This window comes from Pelodiscus sinensis, chromosome 3 (assembly GCF_049634645.1).
Source record: "Pelodiscus sinensis isolate JC-2024 chromosome 3, ASM4963464v1, whole genome shotgun sequence".
Lineage (NCBI taxonomy): Eukaryota > Metazoa > Chordata > Testudines > Trionychidae > Pelodiscus > Pelodiscus sinensis.
In genome coordinates this window covers 102,611,452-102,633,095 of record NC_134713.1, presented here as the reverse complement: position 1 = coordinate 102,633,095, position 21,644 = coordinate 102,611,452, and the positions used below count along the sequence as shown (strand labels likewise).

The window sequence follows — 21,644 nt, the reverse complement described above, 5'->3', positions numbered from 1 at the left end:
TTTCAATTTTAGAATAAACTATAGGCATCATCAAAATCTTTGTCCTCAACTCTTTCAGACACTAAAATGTCAGATACCAAATGCATTATCATACAACCCATCTATTTGATGATAATAATTCTTTCTAATAATTCTCTTTGCCAATTAATACATTTTAACATTTCCTGGACACTGCTGTTAGAATGACAAGTTGTGAAATAGTTTATAATATTGCTGTTGTAATTGTGATCACAAGGTATAAGAGTTAACCATTCAATTGAGTTGAATTGGACAGTTCACACATCTCAGAGTTATTTTTTCAGGCTGTCTGCAGACTCAGCAAGGTAACAACTTTTATAACATGAATAGTGTGTTTCTCCATAATTATGAAGGCTAGAGGTGGGAATTATTTTTGTATAATACCCCAGTGCATACAAGGACAGAAGCAGTTCTGATACTTCACTATGTGAAGCAGAAATCAATGTGGCAGCAATCGATCCAGCGGGGTCGACGAATCGTATCTCATATAGACAGAATACATTGATCACTGAATGCTCTCCTGTCAACACCGTTACTCCACCTCAATGAGAAGGGGAGTCGATGGGAGAATGCTTCTCTTGCACTGCACTAGAAATGAAGACAACAGCAAAGACACCACAGTAAGAAGATCTAAGGGTATGTCTACACTGCCACCCTAGTTCGAACTAGGGTGGCTAATGTAGGCAATCGAAGTTGCAAATGAAGCCCGGGATTTAAATATCCCGGGCTTCATTTGCATTTTGCTGGACGCCACCATTTTTAAATCCCCGTTAGTGCGGACTCCGTGCCCGTGGCTACACGTGGCATGGAGTAGGTAGTTCGAATTAGGCTAATTCGAAATACCGGTACACCTCATTCCACGAGGAGTAACGGTAGTTCGAATTAGAGAGCCTAATTTGAACTACTTACTCTGTGCCGCCGCGGGCACGGAGTCCACACTAATGGGGATTTAAAAATGGCGGCGCCCGGCAAGATGCCCGGGATATTTTAATCCCGGGCTTCATTTGCAACTTCGATTGCCTACATTAGCCACCCTAGTTCGAACTAGGGTGGCAGTGTAGACATACCCTAAGTACACCAACTTCAGCTATGTTATTCGTGTAGCTAAGTTGCATAACTTAGATTGTTGTCCTGCAGTAGTGCAGACCAGCTTTGACTGGCTCATAATACTGGTATAGAAACCACACCCTGCAATGGTGGTAAATCACATTGTATGTCTAAAGGTGAAGCTTTTTGGATGGGATGTAAAACTGAAGTGGTGATCTCTAATGGTCTTTAAAAATTCCATGGTACTTTGTGAGCTGGCATTGTAGTCATGGACAAATTCCATTGGAGGAATTCCTGACTGCTTAAGTTCCTCATATAATTTCATCTGGATACAGAGTATTTAACCTCCTTTCTTAAACGATTGTAAAAGTGTGCCATAAAAGAGCTGGCCTGCTGCTGTAGGGGTAGCTTAATTTCAGTAGTGGGTGCAGTAATTTCTGTTATGTATATTTTGAATTCCCTCTGGACAAAAAGCACTACCTATAATTCTTAATTAGAAAATGAAGGCTAGTGGTAACTAAGGAAATAATCTCAAAATTAAAACCTGTATCACATTTACAGGCAATTTAAACATTATTTTCCCTTCAAACATACAGAAGATGGTATTGTGGATATGGCCAGGAGGAAGAGTTACTTCCAGTATTTGGGGATATTTTTTTTAATCTCACCCAAACTCATGGTAAAACTAAGATCCAAAGAGAGAGAATTTTTATTCTGAAGGAAGACGTTAGAAGTACAACAGCAAGATTCCTTACACCCTGGAAAGTTAAATGTGACATAGGAGAAAATAAAGTGGTTTTCAAAACATTTTTAAAGATGTTAGGTCCTTTCCAAGAGTATTCAGAAGTGTGTGATTATGGATTTTGAAATGGGGTAGCTTGATGATGATGCTTGGACACTACTGTCCTTAGCAACATGCCCCCTATACAATATTACATTTGCTTTGATCCCTCTCATTTCCTTTTGAGATCATCTGGACAATACAAACACATATATTATAAATGTGAAAAGACTCATAACTAGTATGATTAGTTGTGGTTAACTGAAGAACACTGAAATATGCCAGAGTAATTATTTCTTTCCTACATTCCTTTCACCTGATGACATGTTCCTTAAATTTATTTTCATCAGGGTAGGGGAACTTAAGGCCCGGGGGATCCGGCAGCTGAGGCTCAGGGCTCCCCCCACCTCAGCATTGGGGAGCCCACGACCGCTAGCTGGAACACACAAAATCTACTAGTCTGGGCTCCCATTAAGCTCTAGTGTGAGGGGAATGTGGGAAGTGTCTCTCTCCTCATTTGGGAGCTACGTCAGTTAGGGGTTTTTTTGGATGGGGGGGTTCGGGCTTCTTGTGTACGGCCACTGACTGATTTTTCTGCGGATCAGTGGCCCAAAAAAGGTTCCCCACTCCTGGTTCACGGACTGTGAATTTTAATGTATTTTTCAATGTCCTTTTCAAAAAAAATAAAAAAAAGATGTAAATTTCCATGGTTATACTAGTATATATTTTCATTTTTGTACTATAGGTTGTACCTCCCTTATCCAGGACTCTGTGGTCCAGCAACATCCATAGTCTGGCTGGACCACAGATGTTCCTGGAACAGAGAGTCCAAGTATAAGAAGGTCATGGCGCAGGGCAGGAGTGGGGGGAGAAGGGCATGACTCAGCCGTGTTGAGAGAGGGGGCTGTAGAAGGGAGCTCAGGCCCATGCTGCCAGGCAGTAGCAGGCAGCCAGGAGAGTCCAAGAAACTGCGGAGCCCTGGAAGCCCCCGAAGTCATGGCAGCCACAGAGACCCGACAGCCATGGCCAGGCAGGCAGTAATGGGGCTTACCTGGAGTCCTAGCCAGGGACAGCATGGACCATGTTGGGAGGGACCACCCCTCATTTGGCAAATCCAAATGTTTGGAACCAGTCAGGTCCCGATGGTGCCAGATGAGGGCAGTAGTAAATATTTTTGTAGTAGTGTATTTTTTCTTTTATTTTTGCATTATTTGCCTGGAGGCCTAACATGTCTTCTGTGCTTTAAATGGTTATAAATAAAAAGTTGTAAAGAATGTCCATTATAGCCCACATATCTTTGTACCACAGTCAATGAAAAATGCATTCAACTTAATGCTCACTCAACGAAATCAATTTTTGTCTTTTGTAACCATTTGTCCAAACTTTCCACATTTATTACAAACAATAGTGGATTAATAAATACTGTGAGACCTGTGTTCTATCCTCCGTACTGCTCATTAGTCCCAGTCTCTCGAACATGCTCTTGTCAAAAATTTAAAAGAATTATCTTTCCTCAAGAGCATTTAGATTTGACAGATGGAGAGCTGAGTCGCAACCTAGATTCCAAACATCATCCACTGAATGCTACTGCAATAATTAACCCAAAGTGGCAGAACTACGGAACTATTGCTGTTTCACATTAAGAAGATAAAACAAAAAGTAAATAGGACCAAGAAAATCTCAGTAGCCCTTGTCTACTTGTTTTATTTAATAAAAGGAGGAAATACAGTAAAAGACCAAATTCTATACATAAACAAATATGTAAGATTCAAACATATTTACGCTGTCCAGAGCATAGACACATAAACAGCTTCATAAACCTGGGCTCTAAAGAATGAATCTCACTTCCAAGAAAACAAAACTTTATCCCCCATTCAAAGTAACTCCACTTGCTCAAATAAGGGGGGGCGGGTGGAAGGGGAGAAGGGCTTTGTGCAAACCTCTCTTAGGCATATTACATGTACTTTAATAACTATACATGTGCAGAACCAGTATGCACACTAAAATTAGCAAGCAAGCGGGAAGAAACAAACCAGAAAAATAACCCTTATTTTCTTTGAGACATTCCTGTCTGGGCACGTAAAGGACTGTTACCACTGGCATCAGGCAGGAGACAGAACAAAAGCTACTTATCTCAAAATACAAACGTTTTAAATCATTTTGACACTCTCTTCCTTACTGATCCATTGCAGGCTAAAACACCTCTTCTTACCTTCTCGGAGAGAGTTCCCTAATTTGTGAAAAATGCTTTCTTTATTTTTGTTATAAAACTTGTGAGGGTGCAGTATATTTTCAAAAAAAGATCATCATCATCATAGCAGGTATACTTCTGCAGTATCCCAATTCAAATGGGTGCTTAGCTGCAACTCAACTATATTCTCTGTCTCTGAATACAGATCTTACAGAAGTCAAATACTGTAAAAACCTCTTTGTAAGAGGGTGGCTTGCTCTTAAGGGCTGGAAGCCTAGGCCCAGCCAATCCTGATTATTGAAGAGGCTCACCTCTGGGACACGTGCTGTTGAAGAAGATGAATACTCAGGGAAGGAGAACATCGAACTGGAGCAGATGGAAACAATCCCATAATCAGACCCTCCTTCTAAATGATAATGTGGTATCCACTAGAATGGAGCATACCTCTCCGGAGGCGGGAACTCCAGTTATTAGGAAGAGACAAGTATTAGTAACGGGGGATTGGATCATCAGAAACAAAGATAGCTGGGTTGCAATGAAGGGAAGAACCACAAGATGATTTGCCCATCTGAAGCAAAGGTAGCAGATCTCTTAAGACATCTAAACAGATTCATTTGTAGTGCTGTGGGAGGAGCATGTCATGGTACACACTGGAATGACATAGTGAAGGATAGGAAAGAAGTCAAATTTAAGCAGCTAGGTAAGAGACTGAAGTCCAGGACTTCCATGGTAGCATATCCTGAAATGCTTCCAGTTCCATGTGCAGGGCCAAGTAGACAGGCAGAACTGCAGGGTGTCAATGAATGAATGAGCCAATGGGGTAGGGAAGAAAGATTTAGATTTATTAGGGGAAACTTTTAGGAAAGAAGGAGCCTATATAGGAAGGATGGCAGCTCTTAATACATTTAAAAAGCAGAGCCACAGCATCTGAAAGCCTGGAGGCTCTTAATACATTTAAAAGGCAGAGCTGCAGTAGGGTTAACTCTTGGGGCTGGGAGCTAACTCTGCTGCAGCTCTGCAATTTCCCTCCTTATCGACTAATCGAGTAGTCAATGGAAATTCCATCGAATATGAGATTAGCTGACTAAACACAATTTGACATCCCTAGATGGGACACCATAATATCAGTGTACACAATACATCAGAAGGACAGAACAAGCTGGTGGATGAGTGGCACTATATGTGAAAGAAAGCACAGAATCAAATTAAGTAAAAATCTTAAATGAACCAAATTGTACCACAGAATCTATATGGACAGCAATTTAATGCTTGACTAATAAGTAGATAGCAGTAGGGATTTCATACCAACCACCTGACCAAGATGGTGATATGACTGTGAAATGCTCAGGGATATTGGAGAGGCTATAAAAATAAATAAAGGGAAATTTCAATGATCCCCATATTGACTGGGTACATGTTAGTTCAAGATAAAGAGATAAAGTTTCTTGACACCTTAAATAAATGCTTTGTGGAACAGCTAGTCCTGGAACCCCAAGGGAAGATCAATTCTTGATTTAGTCCTAAGTGGAGCACAGGATCTGAGCCAAGAGGTGAATGTAGCTGGACCTTTTGATAGTAGAGGTCATAATATAATTAAATTTAAGGTCCCGTGGGTGAGGAAAACACCATAGCAGTCTACCATGATAGTATTTAATTTCAGAAATGGCAAACCAATTTGCATAGGTACTGACCATTTCAAAAAAGTGGAAAAGGTTCAGAAGAAGGCAACAAAAATGTTAGGGGTAAGGAACTGCTTCCATATGAGGAGAGATTAATAAGGTTTGATCTTATCAACATGAAAACAGATGACTAAAGGGGGATATGATAGAGGTCTATAAAATCATGACAGGAGTGGAAAAAGTAAATAAGGATTTGTTACTTACTCCTGCACATAACACAAAATTAGGGATCAGCAAATGAAATGAATAGGCAGGAGTTTTAAAATAAACTAAAGGAAGTATTTCTTCACACAGTGCACAACCTGTGGAACTCTTTGGCAGAGGATGTTGTGAAAGCCAAAAATATAACAGGGTTCAAAAAAGAACTGGATGCATTCATGGACAATATGACCAGGTTGGGCAGGGATGATGTCCCTAGCCTCTATTTGCCGGAAGCTGCGAATGGGTGATTTAGAATCAATCACTTGATTACCTGTTTTATTCGTTCCCACTGGAGCACCTGGCTCAGGCTACTATCAGAAGACAAGATCCTTGGTAGATGGATCTGACCCAGTATGGCCATTCTAATGTTGGTGCAATTCAGAAAAATCGTTAGGAAAGTTAAGTAACAAGCTAATCAGTACCAATTTCCAATAAATAGTTCCTTGCGTAAAGAATAATTATTGCACACGTGATTGCGCTCTTGGATTGTACTATTAAAGCACAATAATTGTTTAATTAAATACATTTTTAATTATGATATTTTTCTTCTGTCCTCCTAATTAGGTCTGAAAGTAGGGAATAAACATAGTTTACAAAATTACATACATTTAAAACAGGAAAAAATGCTTCAGGTCTGATAATGTCCCAAAAACAAAATTAAGAATCAGTTATCTTAAGACATTTTTTCTGTTCTATTTTCCATAACTCAAGCTTTCCCTTACATGCTGCTAGCAACTGTGAAGTTTGGAGACAGTCTACAACAAGAAAATAAGCCAAGTGCCAAAGGAAAGTTGCCGTAGCAGACTGTGAAGCTATAAATATTTAGCATTCTTCATCATGCTTTTATAAAATAAATAAAATCTGCTGATTAACTATCAGATTGTTCTCTGACAGTGCATCGAGGTGATAGTAAAGAAAAAGCTCCGCAAAAGCCATCTTGCGAGGGCAGTAAAAGATTTTCCTACTTCAATTGCTTTGACCTTGTTTATTAAAACTAACCTTTATAAAAATAGACAAATGATATATAAAAGCTAGTGGAGACATAACAAGTAGGGATGTAAAAAGCTACCCGGTAAAAATTAGAATTACTGGATAGGTAACTTGGTTATCCAGGTGGGGTGATGGGAACAAGGGAAGGGCAGCAGGTGGGGCCACAGCAGCCCCAGCTGTAGCCCCGGCTGCAGCCCCACTGTCCATCTTGTCCCAACCCAGCCACATGCCACAGTGGCCCCGGCTGCTCTGCACGCCTGGAGGAGGCAGGTAGGACATGCCATGCCAACCCAGCTGCGTCCGGTTAACTATTTTGTATAATATTTACATCCCTAATCAAAAGACATTTACACTGACTGCTTACACTTGACCATTCACTTGTTATAGTACTGTATTAATGATGACTGAAGGATGCCTAATGCATTGTCTAAAAATCCTGACTAGCCACATTAAACAACTCCAGTTATGCCCACAAATCTGACAGATTAAAAATAGCTTTACTTGCTTTGCTAATATCCCTGTGGGATTTTTTCAAACAAATTCTCTTCTTTATTATGTAAAAGATGTGATTTTATATTTCAACTAAATCTCTTATTAGCAAACCTCCTCTTTGGGCAGTTCTAATAATTTTGTTTTTTGTGTTTTCCACCAAGGTCACTAATAAGATATGGTCCAAAAGATCCAATACTTCTCTGAATTTCTTAAGCAAGGATCTACATAGATAGCCCAGTCTCAAATAACTTATAGCAGGGCTACTCAACTTTGGAATCCCCTGGGGCCACAATGATACTCATAGCACATGCCAAGGCCACAACTTAAGTGTGGTTGCATATAAATAGCTTATTTCACACTGACAGGTTTGAATACAAAGATTAAGACTTAAACCGTGGTGCTGGACCAAATGTGGCCAGTGTGAGCCAGTCAGCACCTCTCGGTATTCTGCCCAGCAGGCCAAACAGCCAGCACTTCCCACAATGCCCCAGTGCTCCCGGCACCTCCTCCCTGGGGGCTAGAAACGCCGACACTCTTTACCTGTCTGTACAGAGTGTTCCCAGTACAGACGCGTGTTCCCAGTAGAGGTCATGTTCAAAGGATCCCACCTGTGGGCCATGTGTTGAGCCCCATATAAACCCAGAATACACCGTGAACCGTGTGTTGAGTAGCCCTGACTTAGAGCCTACTCACTGCAGATGTTTAAACTGTTTTTCTTGGACAATCAAAAAGTAGATGTTAATTGCAAACTGATGCACTCATAAAAGGCTGGAAATGGCAAAGATTATGTTGCCAATGCAACTGTATCTAGCTGCTCTCATGCATTATAATAAATTAGCTAGGAGTTATTTATAGGAGTTTCACATGAGATGCCTACCTCATTCAGCAAGTAGGCTGGATATGTAGTATTTCTTCCTCAGCTAAGTCTTGCTCCTCTGTAGACCCTACTCTAGAACAGGACCTAAGGGTTGCAGTTGCTGCTCCTGGTGTGCCCTCTAATAAGATGAGGTCTTGAAGAACTGGTTACCATAAGGGATCCACAAATTCCAAAAAGCCCACTCTGATGGAGCATAACGGAAGGGGGCAAGACATCAAAGCTGTCCTTGCTAGAATAGCCAGGTATGTCTTCTGCTGGGAATGTCCTCCTTAGGATGTACTTCAAGGGAGGAAGACTGGAAGGTGTATAAACATTTTAGAATCAGATGAGATGTTATCCCCCATGCTTACCTGAGAAATAGTAGCGTCGGTACCTGTGGCTGAGCTGGGATTAGGGCCTGAAAGGACCAGAGATTGAATGTTTGATGGTTGGTAAGACAGTACAGGAGAATGTTATGTATGTGCTCTAAATGCTTCTCTGGACCCTCAAAGAGATTGTGAGGAGCTGATGACCACTTGAGAACTGGAAGATGAGTCACTACTGAAGATGGTACAATCAGAGGCTAAGCCTTGGAAGAGAGCGGTACCTGCAAAGAATGTCCCCCATAATCATGATTCAGGATTTTGCCAGGATTCAAAAGTCCTAATGGAACAGGAGCCTGAAAAGTATGGGAAACTACAAGTAGGGACACCCAGTGGATCAGTATGTCAGGTGGTCTTGGGGATGGTACTGAAGTGTGATTGGTGCCCCCGTCACATCGGGCTATAGAAGAAATCACTGAAAATGATTTTGGCCTAGCTCTGTAGTCCCTGTGTTGATGATTTTGGAGGCTCTGAGGCCGATGCCATGCCATTCTAGGTTCAATAACTAATGGGTTCTAAGTATGTACCATTATTTTCTAAGCTAGTGCCATGGTCTCACGATTGGAGGGGATGGGCACTTTAGTGCCAACCCCTGTTGGGACATGAGGTCTCCTGAGAGTCACCCTGAGGAGGTGACATTCTCCTTCTCTTAACCCAGTCTGGAGAAAGAGGTCTTTCCTTTTTTGGAGGTCAAGATGATTTTGAAGGGCCTTCAGAGTTTTTAATTACCATCACAGAAGAGAGTGTTTCCAGAGCTCTCAGATCACCTGGTTCACGGTACAGGTGTATGACTGGAGCCTGCAGGTTCTAACAACAAGAAATTTAGCCTGTTTCCCTTCAATACCTGGTCAAATCTTACATTTGTATGTGAAACTTTTCCAGGCTGCAGAGGAAAACCGAATGTCTGCCACTGCAAGAGGAAGACCAATGGCAGGACTGGCAGAATTCAAAGCCCAGGTGGTGATCATAATTCATACTTGTGGCTGTGGATCAAGGTCCTTCCGAAGGTCCAAATCAGGCAGGAGGGGGGACATCTTCCCCCAACCACCCACACATATGCACAGTGTGTGCTAAATAACAAAGAAGAAAATAAAAGCTTAAGGGAGAGAGGTAGCAAGTTGTGTAGCTGTCTAACAGACACAACAATGATGTCACAGGCTGCAGGCAGTTGAGAAAGAACTGGAGAGGGAACGGGTATACCTTTGAACCAGAGCACAATGGGGCCGAGGGTGCAGGCATGGAACCTGCAGAATCGCTGATGAAAATGTTCAATTAAGGGTGTGAAATCTGATGTGCAACATATCACAGGGACATTACTCAATGTAATGTACATTTTGGTGAGGGGAAGACCCAGGGCACTGCTATCATGACTGACAGTGAGCCCCACAGTATTCTTTTCTGTCAAGAGAAGGAGACAAAGCTCACAAAGCATCCCAGACAATGTAGCTGTGAACTGTGATGTAGGTACTGGTGTTGCAGAAGATCAAGCACCATAAAATCCACAATTAATTGTAGGTTGGAGGAGATGCACTAGTCAGTGACATCTTCCTCTCCCACCCAAACATACAACACAGTGAAGAAGGAAGCATGCACACACAGAATGAGAGAGGAGATTTGGGAAGTGAGAGAGGAGGCAGGGATCTCTTTCCTCTCCCCAAAAAATGTGTCTAGCTTGGCAGAAACTCCATCAGTACTAACACCCCTTTATCCTCAAATACTCCAGGCATCAGAAGATGAATCAGTGTGAACAAGGACAGCAGCAGCTAAACTCACTTCCTCACCTCCCTGTACACCTACCACTTCAGACACAATTGCTCCAGTTGTTCTGATGCCTGAGGCAGGGTGGCCTTTAAAAGAACTGCAGAAAGGAAGAGGACCTATAGATCATGTTTACTCAGTTCCCTACCCTTCTCCATCTTTGCTCCTCTTCCACATCCAGGACATGAAGGAAGGAATCTCTTATTCAAAGGAACACTAGAAAAAGCTAAGCAAATGCAGGTGGAGGGACACAAAGAAATAGTATCCTTAGCTTCAATTTTAGAACTCCCCCGCCCAAATATTTATAAAATAGTTTTCAGTCAGACACTGAATGTGAGCTGTACAGATAAACAACAGTGTCATGTACCATCAGATAAAGATATTTATGGCACTGGTTTGGGATGACTTACGATGCTCACTTATATGCTACACTGAGGAGTAATATGGCCCTTCCAAACTCACCTTACAACGTTTTACATGGACTTTTGCCCCTCGGAACTAAAATAAACTACTACAGATTTAGTTTAAAGTGACTGTGCATTGGACATCCCAAACAGCATTTATCACTTTTGCAAACATCTGCTGGTTTCCTGACAGAGCCATGATCTTTGTCCTACCACAAAGGGGACAATACAGGTTTACAGACATATAAGAAAATGGATGCAGTTAATGATTGTGAATTATTTTTCCTCTAGAATGAATGTCTCAACAAATAACTATTTCTATTATTTACCATTTATTCAGCAAACTGATAACTTTCATGCCAGGTGGATATTTCAAAAACAAAAGGAAAAAACTAGAACAGGAAAAATAGGAGGATCAGCCATATAGTTATGCATATAGGAGCTCTGAACAAAAACAAACAAACAAAAGCAGTAAACTGTAAATCATGAACTTTGTACAAATTAGTCACTACAAAAATTATTCTCAAATATGGACTTTGTCATTAAGAGGAGACATACCCTGTATTCAGACTCTTACAGAACCCGCCCCCCCCCCCCCCCCCCCCAGGTTTTCATTTCTTTTTCTAGCTTGTGCCTAACTTTAAGCACACAAATAGTCCTACTGGCTTCAATAGCACAAGCTCATGTGCTTAAAATCAGGAATGTGATTAAATAACCTTGCTGAATCAGAACTTCAATGCTGGATGATTTGTATATATTTGTAAATTTGTATTCATATTGTAGAAAAAGATATAGGATATACGGAATGACACATTAAGCATTGAATATATTTGTATAATTTCTACTAATCTTGTAACATCAGGTATCAGACTTAGTTCACAAAACCCTTTGCTTTCTTTAGTGCAGCTAAATGAAAATCAACACCAACTTACTTGATGTAATAGGGCACTTTGTTATGTGAGACAGATCTCTGCCATGGAAGCTGAACTGAAGCTGGGGGGGAAAAACACAGGAGGTGGTGATTAAACAGCACCTGTCTCAAAAAACATGATTCCATTTTACAATTAGCTCCTCTTATAATAAATTAAGTAGAAATGTCTCTAATTTTCCAGTCAGGCTTTCGGTAATTTAGCTGGAGAAAACAATGATAATATATCAGGATAGTGTTAGCTATTTATTTGATGCCATGCAAGAAATAAAGCTAACAAATATGGTGATTCCATTTCAAAGAATGATAATAAATTATAGACTAGCAAGCCATCCACGCAGAGGCAGGCTAACGGAGCATTTTTAAACTTTTAACTTTTGGGTTCCAGAAATTACAAGCAAATTAAGATTTGGAAATTTATAAGCAATTTATGTTTTTAGGCCTCCACTACCATAATTAATATATTACAATATAACATAAGAGAAAAATAATTACATTACTGTTAGTTATTTCCCTCAGCTCCTATTTGAAATCCCAATTCATATAAATCAATGTTCTGTGAAATACACAGAATATTAAACCCCATTCCCATGCTCCTGAAGATAGAAATCTGTAAAATGTATGTAAATCTCACACAGCAAAAAAGATAATCCGTAAATTGGGGCTCCTCCTATAACAAATCTACACACAAAAGATGCAAAACCTACAAAACCTCTGCTCAGCTAAAAATTTCAGTAGATTATAGAAATCTTCAGATGAAGACTGAAGAAGATAGCTGGCAGATTAATTTAGAAGTGGTCAGACGCTGGGAGTTCCCATACATGTACTTTACCCATGTACTCCCCAAACCAGATGCTTTATACCACCCCATAATACATAACCAAATTGGTACAGGCAGTCCCCGACTTACGCGGATTCGACTTATGTCGAACAGGGCTTTTCTCGCCCCGGAGGACTCGGGCGGCTGGACCGTCCAGATGCGCCATGGTCCCGCCGCCCACGTCCTCCAGGGCAAGAAAAGCTGCTCCGCGTCTCCCTGGTCTGCTGGGGGAGCCCCCCCAGCAGACCAGGGAGACGCGGAGCAAAGCCGTGGAGGATGCGGGCGGGACCGTGGCGCGTCTCGGCGGTCCCGCCGCCTGCGTCTCCCTGGTCTGCTGGCAGGGAGAGGGGGGACGCAGCTAGTGCGCCCCCCCCCCCCCAGCAGACCAGGCTTTTCTCGCGACGCCTGGGGTACAGCATCTGGGGCACTGCCGGGTTGGTCCCGCAGCGCCGCTCCTCGGCACTACTGGACCAACCCGGCAGCACCCCAGCTGCACTGCCCCAGGCGTCCTGATTTAGCCGCTGCTGGTCAGTTTCAGTTGCTCTGCCTTGGGCTTCCTGGAATCAGCCGCTAATCAGTTTCAGCAGCGGCTGACTTGGGGACACCTGGGGTAGAGAAGCTGGGGTGCTGCCGGGTTGGTCCCCACAGCACTGAGGTGCGGCGCTGCGGGGACCTACCCGGCAGCGCCCCAGCTGCTCTGTCCCAGGCGTCCAGATTCAGCCGCTGTTGAAACTGATCAGCAGCTGATTCCAGGAAGCCCGGGGCAGAGCAACTCTGCCTCGGGCTTCCTGTAGTCAGCCGCTGGTCAGTTTCAGCAGCGGCTGAATCTGGACGCCAGTTCCGACTTACATACAAATTCAGCTTAAGAACAAACCTACAGTCCCTATCTTGTACGTAACCCGGGGACTGCCTGTATTTTGTAAAACATTTTCTAGTGTCTAGGAAGCAAATTCATTGTGGAATCAAAGTATTTGTTCTTGAAAGAATAAGACAAAATTTATATTCAACACACAAACCAAAATTAGGCACCTAAGCTAGGCTCCATACCCCATATTTTAAAATCTAGAGAAGTGGAATGAAAATTCTGGCCACATTATACAGAGTTAATAAATTAATTTAGTGAACAACAGGCTAGCCGTGCAGTACTTTGGGGCAAAATATATGAACCTATGGAAAAAAGATCTATATTTTAATATGTATTCAGAGATTAACAGGAAAATCTGTGCCACATTTTTAGGGGGGGAAATATATCCATATTTAAGTAAGTGCTGGTAATTTGTAAGAAAAACAAATTCTATGATCAAACAATCATTTTATTTGTCCATAATTTGAAACAAAGAATAGTAGGGCTTGTATTTTGGGAATCTGTTGTGTGGAAGAAAAAAGGAGTGAAATCACCCAAGATAGCAGACTACTTCAGACCTTCATTTTAGATCTACTACTTCAGACCTTTCAGACCTTCATTTCCTAATATTGTTAATCATTGCCATTGGTTTCTGGGGTACTATTATTTTAATAATGTTAGCTAACTGTGAAGATTAGCTCCCCTCTGAGTTTTGATCAGGTTTGACTTATTAGATATGTGAGAGACGGCAGAGATTCTGCCATAGCGGGCAAATCGTATTGATAACATAATAATAGATTTATCTCTAATTCTTATGCATCAAGTGATGCTGTGCTTATTTTGAACTCTGCTTAATAAAAACATTGTCCATTTTCTGTGTTGCATGAATCTATGCAAAGATGAAATTATTGTTTTTAAACCATTATTTCAGGGTGGAAGATGAAGAGTAACTATTGATTGTGGTACCCAATATAAATACTGTAGACAGTAAAAATATTGGATGCATGTGAGGGATTCATTGAACAGGGTGGCTGAAAGGCTTTGAATGAGGGTACAGCAGGCTGAGAGACAGTGCATATGCACATAATAACTAACTGAAATAAATCTGTTCTTCTAAGAATATAAAAGCTAGCTGCAGAGTTGTGGAACTGTGGATCTGTAAAACAGAGATTACAGAAATATCAAGCTAGTATTTCTCAAAACTTTAGGACAGTAGCATGGGTTTCATTTAGGGAACTATGGATCAAAATATTCTGAGGGATGGCTAAGCCTTACCAACATAAGAGTGAGCTATAAGGAGCCCAAGGATTCCAAGTTGAGAAAGGATGTAGCAAGAGTGCAACTGTCTTCCCACTAATAAAACATTAGCGGGATGACAGAAATAGATCAGCGTTGTGACAACGTTTCAAGCTGTCCCCTATGTCAGGTTGTTCTTTGTAGAGAAGGAGGAGTCAGGAGTGACTCCGTAAGGGACATTCCTCTAGAACCGTGGTCACCAACCCGTTGATCACGATCGACTGGTCGATCACGAGGTCTCGACCAGTTGATCACGAGGCGTTCGGGCAACCCCACCCTCCATTTTCCCCCCATCCCCAAAAAGCTCCACTACCTACCTCTAGTGTAGTGCCAGCTTCCCGCGGGGTGGACGGAGGTCCTGTCTGAAGCCCGCGTCACTTCCGGGAGTTCCGGAAGTGCGCGGGCTGTTTCTCTCCCACAGCTCTCTTGCATGCTGGGGGAGGGGGCGTCGGCCCTGGAAGAGGAGTGCGGAGGGCTTCCCTGCGCCGCCAGCGCCGGAGGGGTGAGTTGAGCGCAGGGTTTTCCCTGCGCTGTGGGAACGGGGGTCGGCCCCGGGTTTTGGCTGGGCCGGGCCACACTGTGGGAGGGGGGTTTGGCCCCAGGGCAGGAGCCCGCGGGGGTTGGCCGCACTGCGGGAGGAGAGGGCGGGGGTTGGCCGGGGGGGGGGGGCGGAGGGTTGGCTGGGCTGGGCCAGGCTAGGCCGCACTATGGGAGGGGGGTTTGGCCCCAGGGAAGGCGCCCGTGGGGGCTGCGGGTTGGACATGCTGCGGGAGGGGAGGGCAGGGGTTGGGTTGGCTGGGCTGGGCTGGGCAGGGCTCTGGAAGGGGGGTTTGGCCCCAGGGCAGGCGCCCGTGGGGGTTGGCCATGCTGCAGGAGGGGGTTGGCCGTGCTGCGCCACGGGAGGGGGGTTGGCCACACTGCGGGAGGAGAGGGGATGGGCCGGGCCACGCCGTGGAAGGGGGGTTTGGCCCCGGGACAGGCGCCCACAGGGGTTTGGCCCTGCCGCAGGAGCGGAGGAGTTGTCCCTGGGGCAGGCACGCGAGGGGTTTCCCTGTTCTGTGGGGGGGAGGGAGAGGGAGTCAGGCCCAGAGGAGGCACGTGCTGGCTTCCCTCTGGGGGGGCAGGGGAGAATCCTGGGAGGAGGCAGATGCAAGGGACTCTGCTGCCACTGGCACCCTGCCCCCTGTCCCCGCTCCTCAAACCCCACTCCTCTGTCCCCAGCTACAGAACTCTGTCCCTATTCCCGTTCCCCATTCCCTGAACTCTGTCCCCACTGGCACCCTGTCCCCTGCTGCAGAACCCTGTCCTCTGCCCTCCCAGCACCCTGTTCCCTCTCCTCTGCCCCCAGCCGCAGAACTCTGACCCCACAAAATGTATAATTATAAATGCTTCATTTTAGATTTAAATAGCATGAATAAAAAACAGACCATTTATTTCATAACTATAAACACCTGATTTTAATTTTATATATTGCATAATTTAAAAATAAACTGTTTATCAGAGTGTGTAAGTAAGAGCTGGGGATAGCAAGTGATGGACAGGAGGAGAATAGAGAGGGCGGGGCTTCAAGGAAGGGGCAGGGCGGTAGATCTTCCCCTGTTCTGAGATTTAAAAAGTGATCTTCGGTGTAAAGGCTGGAGACCAGTGCTCTAGAACAAGCAGAGGCATGCTAGTAATGCAGCTTGAGAATGCCTCCTCAGCTGTAAAAATTCTGATACTACACAGAGGTCTCAAGTTTCCCAGACATTCCCTGGTTCTAGATACATTTTATTTATCATTTATACAAAAGAAAGTGTTAAGTCGCTCTGTTCTGAGGATCACAGTTGAAGAATCTGGCAAGCCTGCAAATAAGTCTCATCATTTTTGAGGAATTGCTCTAAAAATCTTTGTCCTGTGTGTCACCTATATTTTTTAATTAAATGTGTTACACTGCAACTCTTTCATCGGGCTCTTTAATTCAAATGCACTTAGGGGTCAGAAATAAGATTATGGCAGTTAGGTTTCCTGAAAAATGGAGACTAGATATCTAGAGGGTTTTTAAAAATTATTTTAGGTTATTTGACTTGTTAGCTGGCAAGATGCTCCTAGCATTGTGTCATGTATTCGCATATAATACACTGAGATCTATAGAATCAAAGTGCAATATAAGAGTTAAGTCACTATCCACCCATCTCAAAGCACTCAAAGACAATACATGACAAAAAGCTATTATTATAATTGTAGGGCTCATCTAAAAAATAGAGATAGACCTAATTTAACACCATGTAGCTCAAAATACTTGAGCTTTGGGGGTGTTTCTGGGTGAGAGAAAGGTTCAGAAACTGGACATGGATCTTTATTCTATAGTTCCATCACATTTCTATAATGGGTCAAATGTGGGCCAAGGAAAAATCCTATAAATACTCGAAGGTTCCAGATCTAAATTTCTAAAAAATCATTACATGGCAATAAATAAATACAATTGTTTCCCCATAGAAGAAAGAAGTTTTGTTGGACTTTTCTCTTCATTTGCACTTCTGAAAACACAGTAAATGTCGTTCAACTTTTGGTTAGCATGCATTTTTTAAAAAAGACGTTTGACCAGCTCTTGTCTTGTATCAGGTTGGTAGCTAAGGTCAGAGGTAGAGATACTATGATTGAAAAGAATATAGATATCAGAGGGAAATGGGATAAGAACTCATGCATGTGACACTATATTAAATAAAAAAAAAGGTGCAGAAAAGCAGCAAAATCTGCAAACAAAGAACGAGCAGTTAGATAACCAGAACTGGAACCATTGTGTGTGGAGACACCTGGGTGATCCATGAGAATGGAATATAATAGAGAGCTGAAGTGAAATGAAGAAGTCTGAGGAGGAACACAGAATGAACTGAGCTGAAAGAACAAAGTAGTTAACTACAAGCAAGAGAAACTTCCTGAACAATATGGTCAGTTAAGGATATCAAAGAAGATACTTTCTCAAATTTATTACTAGCACTTACTGGAGAGAAAATGTTGAGATGTAGGGCCAAAATCCTGGTGTGCTTCTTGCAGCAGTTTAAGGCGATCCTCTACAGAGACCTATACAAACAAACACACACACACACACACACACACACACACACACACACACACGAAAGATCCATATTTATTCTGCAAAGTAGGAGCCACAATAAAAACAATGGTTTGCATTCCATTCCAAATAAATGTCATGCATCTAACACATTTACTCGTAGCTCATTAAATGCAAGATAACATTGCACTTAGGTAAAGCAATGCAGGTCAATACTGAACAACTTTCACAGTGATCTACATTGTCCACTGACTTTTCTGATTTTGCTCTCCATCTCTTGCCCAAATTGTCCCTAGTCAGCAGGACTCTATTTGATTGTGTCAATCTGACAGCTGCCTTTACAAGATTGGACTATTCTGAACACACTGCTTCACTGGCTGACAGGATAGCCAGACTTCCTTATGGGTTACTAATTAAACTGCACTAAGCACATGCAGCAGGGGCTTGGCTGCTTAGGTACTTCTCTTTAAGGCAGAAAATCATTTCAATTACAAATTACATTTTGAGAGACAAGAAGGGATGCTTCAGAAATGTTAATAACTTTGCCTCCCAGTTTGTTTTGAGACTAGTAGCCTAGAAGCTTATATCCTAACTCTGCAGGTTCCCAGAAACAAAGATACAGGAGACATATTTTTTCCCTTTTCAAAACATTTTGTTTTCCCCCAATTCCTTCTTTGTGTGGCAAGAAAAAAAAATTGAGATTTGGGGAAATCAACATTAATAGAAGTGGACTGTAAAAAAAAACAGCGTGAAAGATTGTGATTGGGGGGGGGGGATTGAAAAGATTGTTAAACTGACTTAAATATGACAAATACATTAAGGATCGATCCTCATTATTTTATTCAGCACTAAACTGTAAATAAGCCAATAGATACACAGATTTTATTATACCAGTCTTAGGCCCACTGAAGTACCAACAGTCAAATATAAGCAATATGAATCTACTCCATGCCTCTCGAGCATGTTTTGTTATCTTAAACCTTCACTTCTTCCCCCCCCATGCCAGAGTTCCAGACCTATCAGTATTCACATTATTCACACACAAAAAATTCCCGATGGAAACCGGACATTTAAAAAAGAAAACCAACCTTTACCCAGGTGGCAATGCAGCAGAAACATATGTGCCAACTTTCAAAAGTTTCGATAACTATGATTTATGAAGTTATTTCAGTGCTTACAAATTGGTACAAATATTGCTATCACAAAGATGAAACAAAAATAAGATCTAGTCTCTAAAAATTAACATAGTCCCTTGAGTGAGTGAACTGCTGAGAGAGCAGAAAAGGAAGGCTATCAATCAAGAGAGTGAAGGAAAGACAGCTCCTTTCATTGCTTTTTGCCACTATGGTAACACACTCAAGAGAGCAATAATGAAAAAAGTTAATAATTTGTTTCGTAAGAGGAAAAAAAAGAGTACTGCTAAAGCACTTTTCCCTCCCCATTTCAGACAACGCATCTCCTAAGGAAAAGGCCATACCTGTAAAAGTTTCCAGCGCATATTCAGGTCATCCAGCTGGCGAGACATCTTTAGAGACGGATGAAGGTCAAGTGGAGAGAGCTGACTAGATAAATCATTCATTGTTTTAACTTTCAAGTTGATTGGTGCAATCTCTTCTCTGAAAGCCTGACAGAACAAACACACACCTTTGCTTGACCACTTTCTTACAGAATAGAATAAAAACTCTCATGCTAAACAAAAAACTAAGTTACATTTGGTTGAGACTGACATGACAGTATAAGTGAGAAGTGCTAAACAAAAGCATGCAATGGAAGTAACTAGCGCTCTCTATGGAGGAAAGCCTATTTATTTAAGTAGGATTTGATTGGAAAGGAGTCTGCCCAATTGTAATATTTGACTTCACTATAAACCCACCTCTGTACACAGGTGCTGAGAGACCTGTGTCTACCCTAAAAAGTCTACCCTACATGCATTCCATTTAAGTCCTCAAAAATAAGCCTTAAGTAAATTTTTGGGGGCGCATACGGCTTTGTGGTTATTTTGCACAGGGTGGATTTAATCCAATATTGTGATATTCTACAATGATTTTTAGAAATACAAGGTCAAATCAAGGATTCTTAAATAAAATGCATTGAATAAGGCTGACTATTGTTCCTCAATTAAATCTTTATTTAAATACTTCATTATTGAATTAGCAAAGCATGAGGCAATGCATCTTTCAATGACAAGAAATATAGTAGTTTAGGGGATTATGACTCAGCTAAAACTATCACAATAAAAAAATTTCTGAATCAAACTAAACTTAACATAACATTAAACAATTTAGTTATTGTTGAAAAGATTCACTAAATGTCTTTCTTACTGTGGAGGAAGTAATGGTAAATGGCGCTGTGAAGAGCTTGACTAAGTGTCAACGAACAAGCCAAAAACAACCAGAAAACAAAAGGGGGGGAGGATTGGACAATCCAATTATTCCCCACCTTCCTTGAAAATATCCCTTGTCACTTCCATTAACAGGAGGCAAGAGGGAAAATTTTGGTTTGTTGGCTCCCAACAGATCTAGCAGCTCCTTCTGCTTTTCACAGCAATGAAAATTTAATGGACTTTGTTTTATCCTGCTTTGCAGAAATGGCATTAAGATATGACAAACTGCTTCTTAACACAAGAACAAAGAGCTATTCCCTCCAGCATTCTAGAGCTTGGTTTACTATATATTAAAATGGCGGGGGGGAGAGGAGCAATGTGTGCATTACTCTTCTTAAATCAAAAACAGCCTAGATATAAATCAGCTTGGATGTGGTTGAGTGTGTCTATGTTTAGACTACGCTCTATTTTCGAAAGAGGATATGCAAATTCCCATGGGAATGTACATATCTTCTTCCAATCTCACTTTCAAAAGTGGATCTTTCGAAAGTGAATGTATTCTAGACGCTTTTTTTTTGGGGGGGAACCCTTTTTTCAGAAAAAAAAAACCCTGCTCTTCCTTAAAAAATGAGGTTTACGTGGTGGTTTTTTTGAAAAACGTTTTTTTTTCCTGAAAAAACCACATCCAGACTACTGTCACAGAATTTGCATATCCTCTTTCGAAACTAGAACATAGTTTAGACGTACCTTCAACATTTTTATGTTCCACTGAACTCAAAAGTTTAAACAAAATTACAGAGGAAGGAGGTGTAAACCCCTATTCATGTATACATGAACACTGGTAAAATGAAAGAGTCAGATATACTACTTATATAGTACCATACATGCATATAATTGTTTATAATACATATAGAGATGGAATCTGTTTTTTAAAACAATGAAAGACCATTGATCCTTTCATGAGTAATGTTATATGCTAAGGTCAGAAGTAAACCCGTGCATAACTTTGGTCAGTAGAATCATTATGGGAGCTTAAACATTGGAAATGAAAAAAAGATTTTGTTATGGAGCTGTGGAATCTTAGTATTTCTGAGTATGACAACATTTGCATACGAAGGAATATAAATGAAGTTAGTCACAATTATTGATATTGCCTAAACTAGCTATTTCCTTTAAGTTTAATAACTGTGTTGATAGGAAATGCCCGTTAGCAAACTTACCTATAAAGTCTGCTCACACTCTAGGGCATGGGTGAGCAAAAGGACCTCTGTGGGCTGGATCTGGCCGGCCAAGCGGGTGGATCCGATCCACGGAGGCCTGCTGCCCCCAGGCCAATTAGGGTGCTGCTCGCAGGGCGGGGGAAGAGCGGAGAAGGCTTTGTGTGCTCCCCCGCCCCAGGCCTTAATTGGCCTGGGGGCAGCGGAGTGTGGGAAACCTCTTCCTGCCCTGCCAGGAGCACATGATGCTTTGAAGCGCTGCGCGCTGCTTGCAAGATGGGGAGGGAGGGAGAGCGAAGCAGGCTTCATGCACTCCCCTGCCCCCAAGACAATCAGGACCTGGGGGCGGGGGAGCTGTGTGAAG

General features: G+C 42.1%; 1 protein-coding gene across 12 annotated transcripts in view; it reads right to left on the bottom strand.

Annotated features, from left to right (window-relative positions):
- Positions 1-21,644, bottom strand: part of UTRN (utrophin) — a 569,920-nt gene that overhangs the window by 104,207 nt on the left and 444,069 nt on the right. For all 12 annotated transcript variants that reach the window (XM_075924350.1, XM_075924351.1, XM_075924354.1 and 9 more), the window contains 3 exons: positions 19,218-19,364; positions 17,670-17,748; positions 11,733-11,793 (listed from right to left, as the gene is read on the bottom strand). In XM_075924350.1, the coding sequence (XP_075780465.1) occupies positions 11,733-11,793; positions 17,670-17,748; positions 19,218-19,364 (287 nt within the window). The remainder of the gene's footprint in view (positions 1-11,732; positions 11,794-17,669; positions 17,749-19,217; positions 19,365-21,644) is intronic.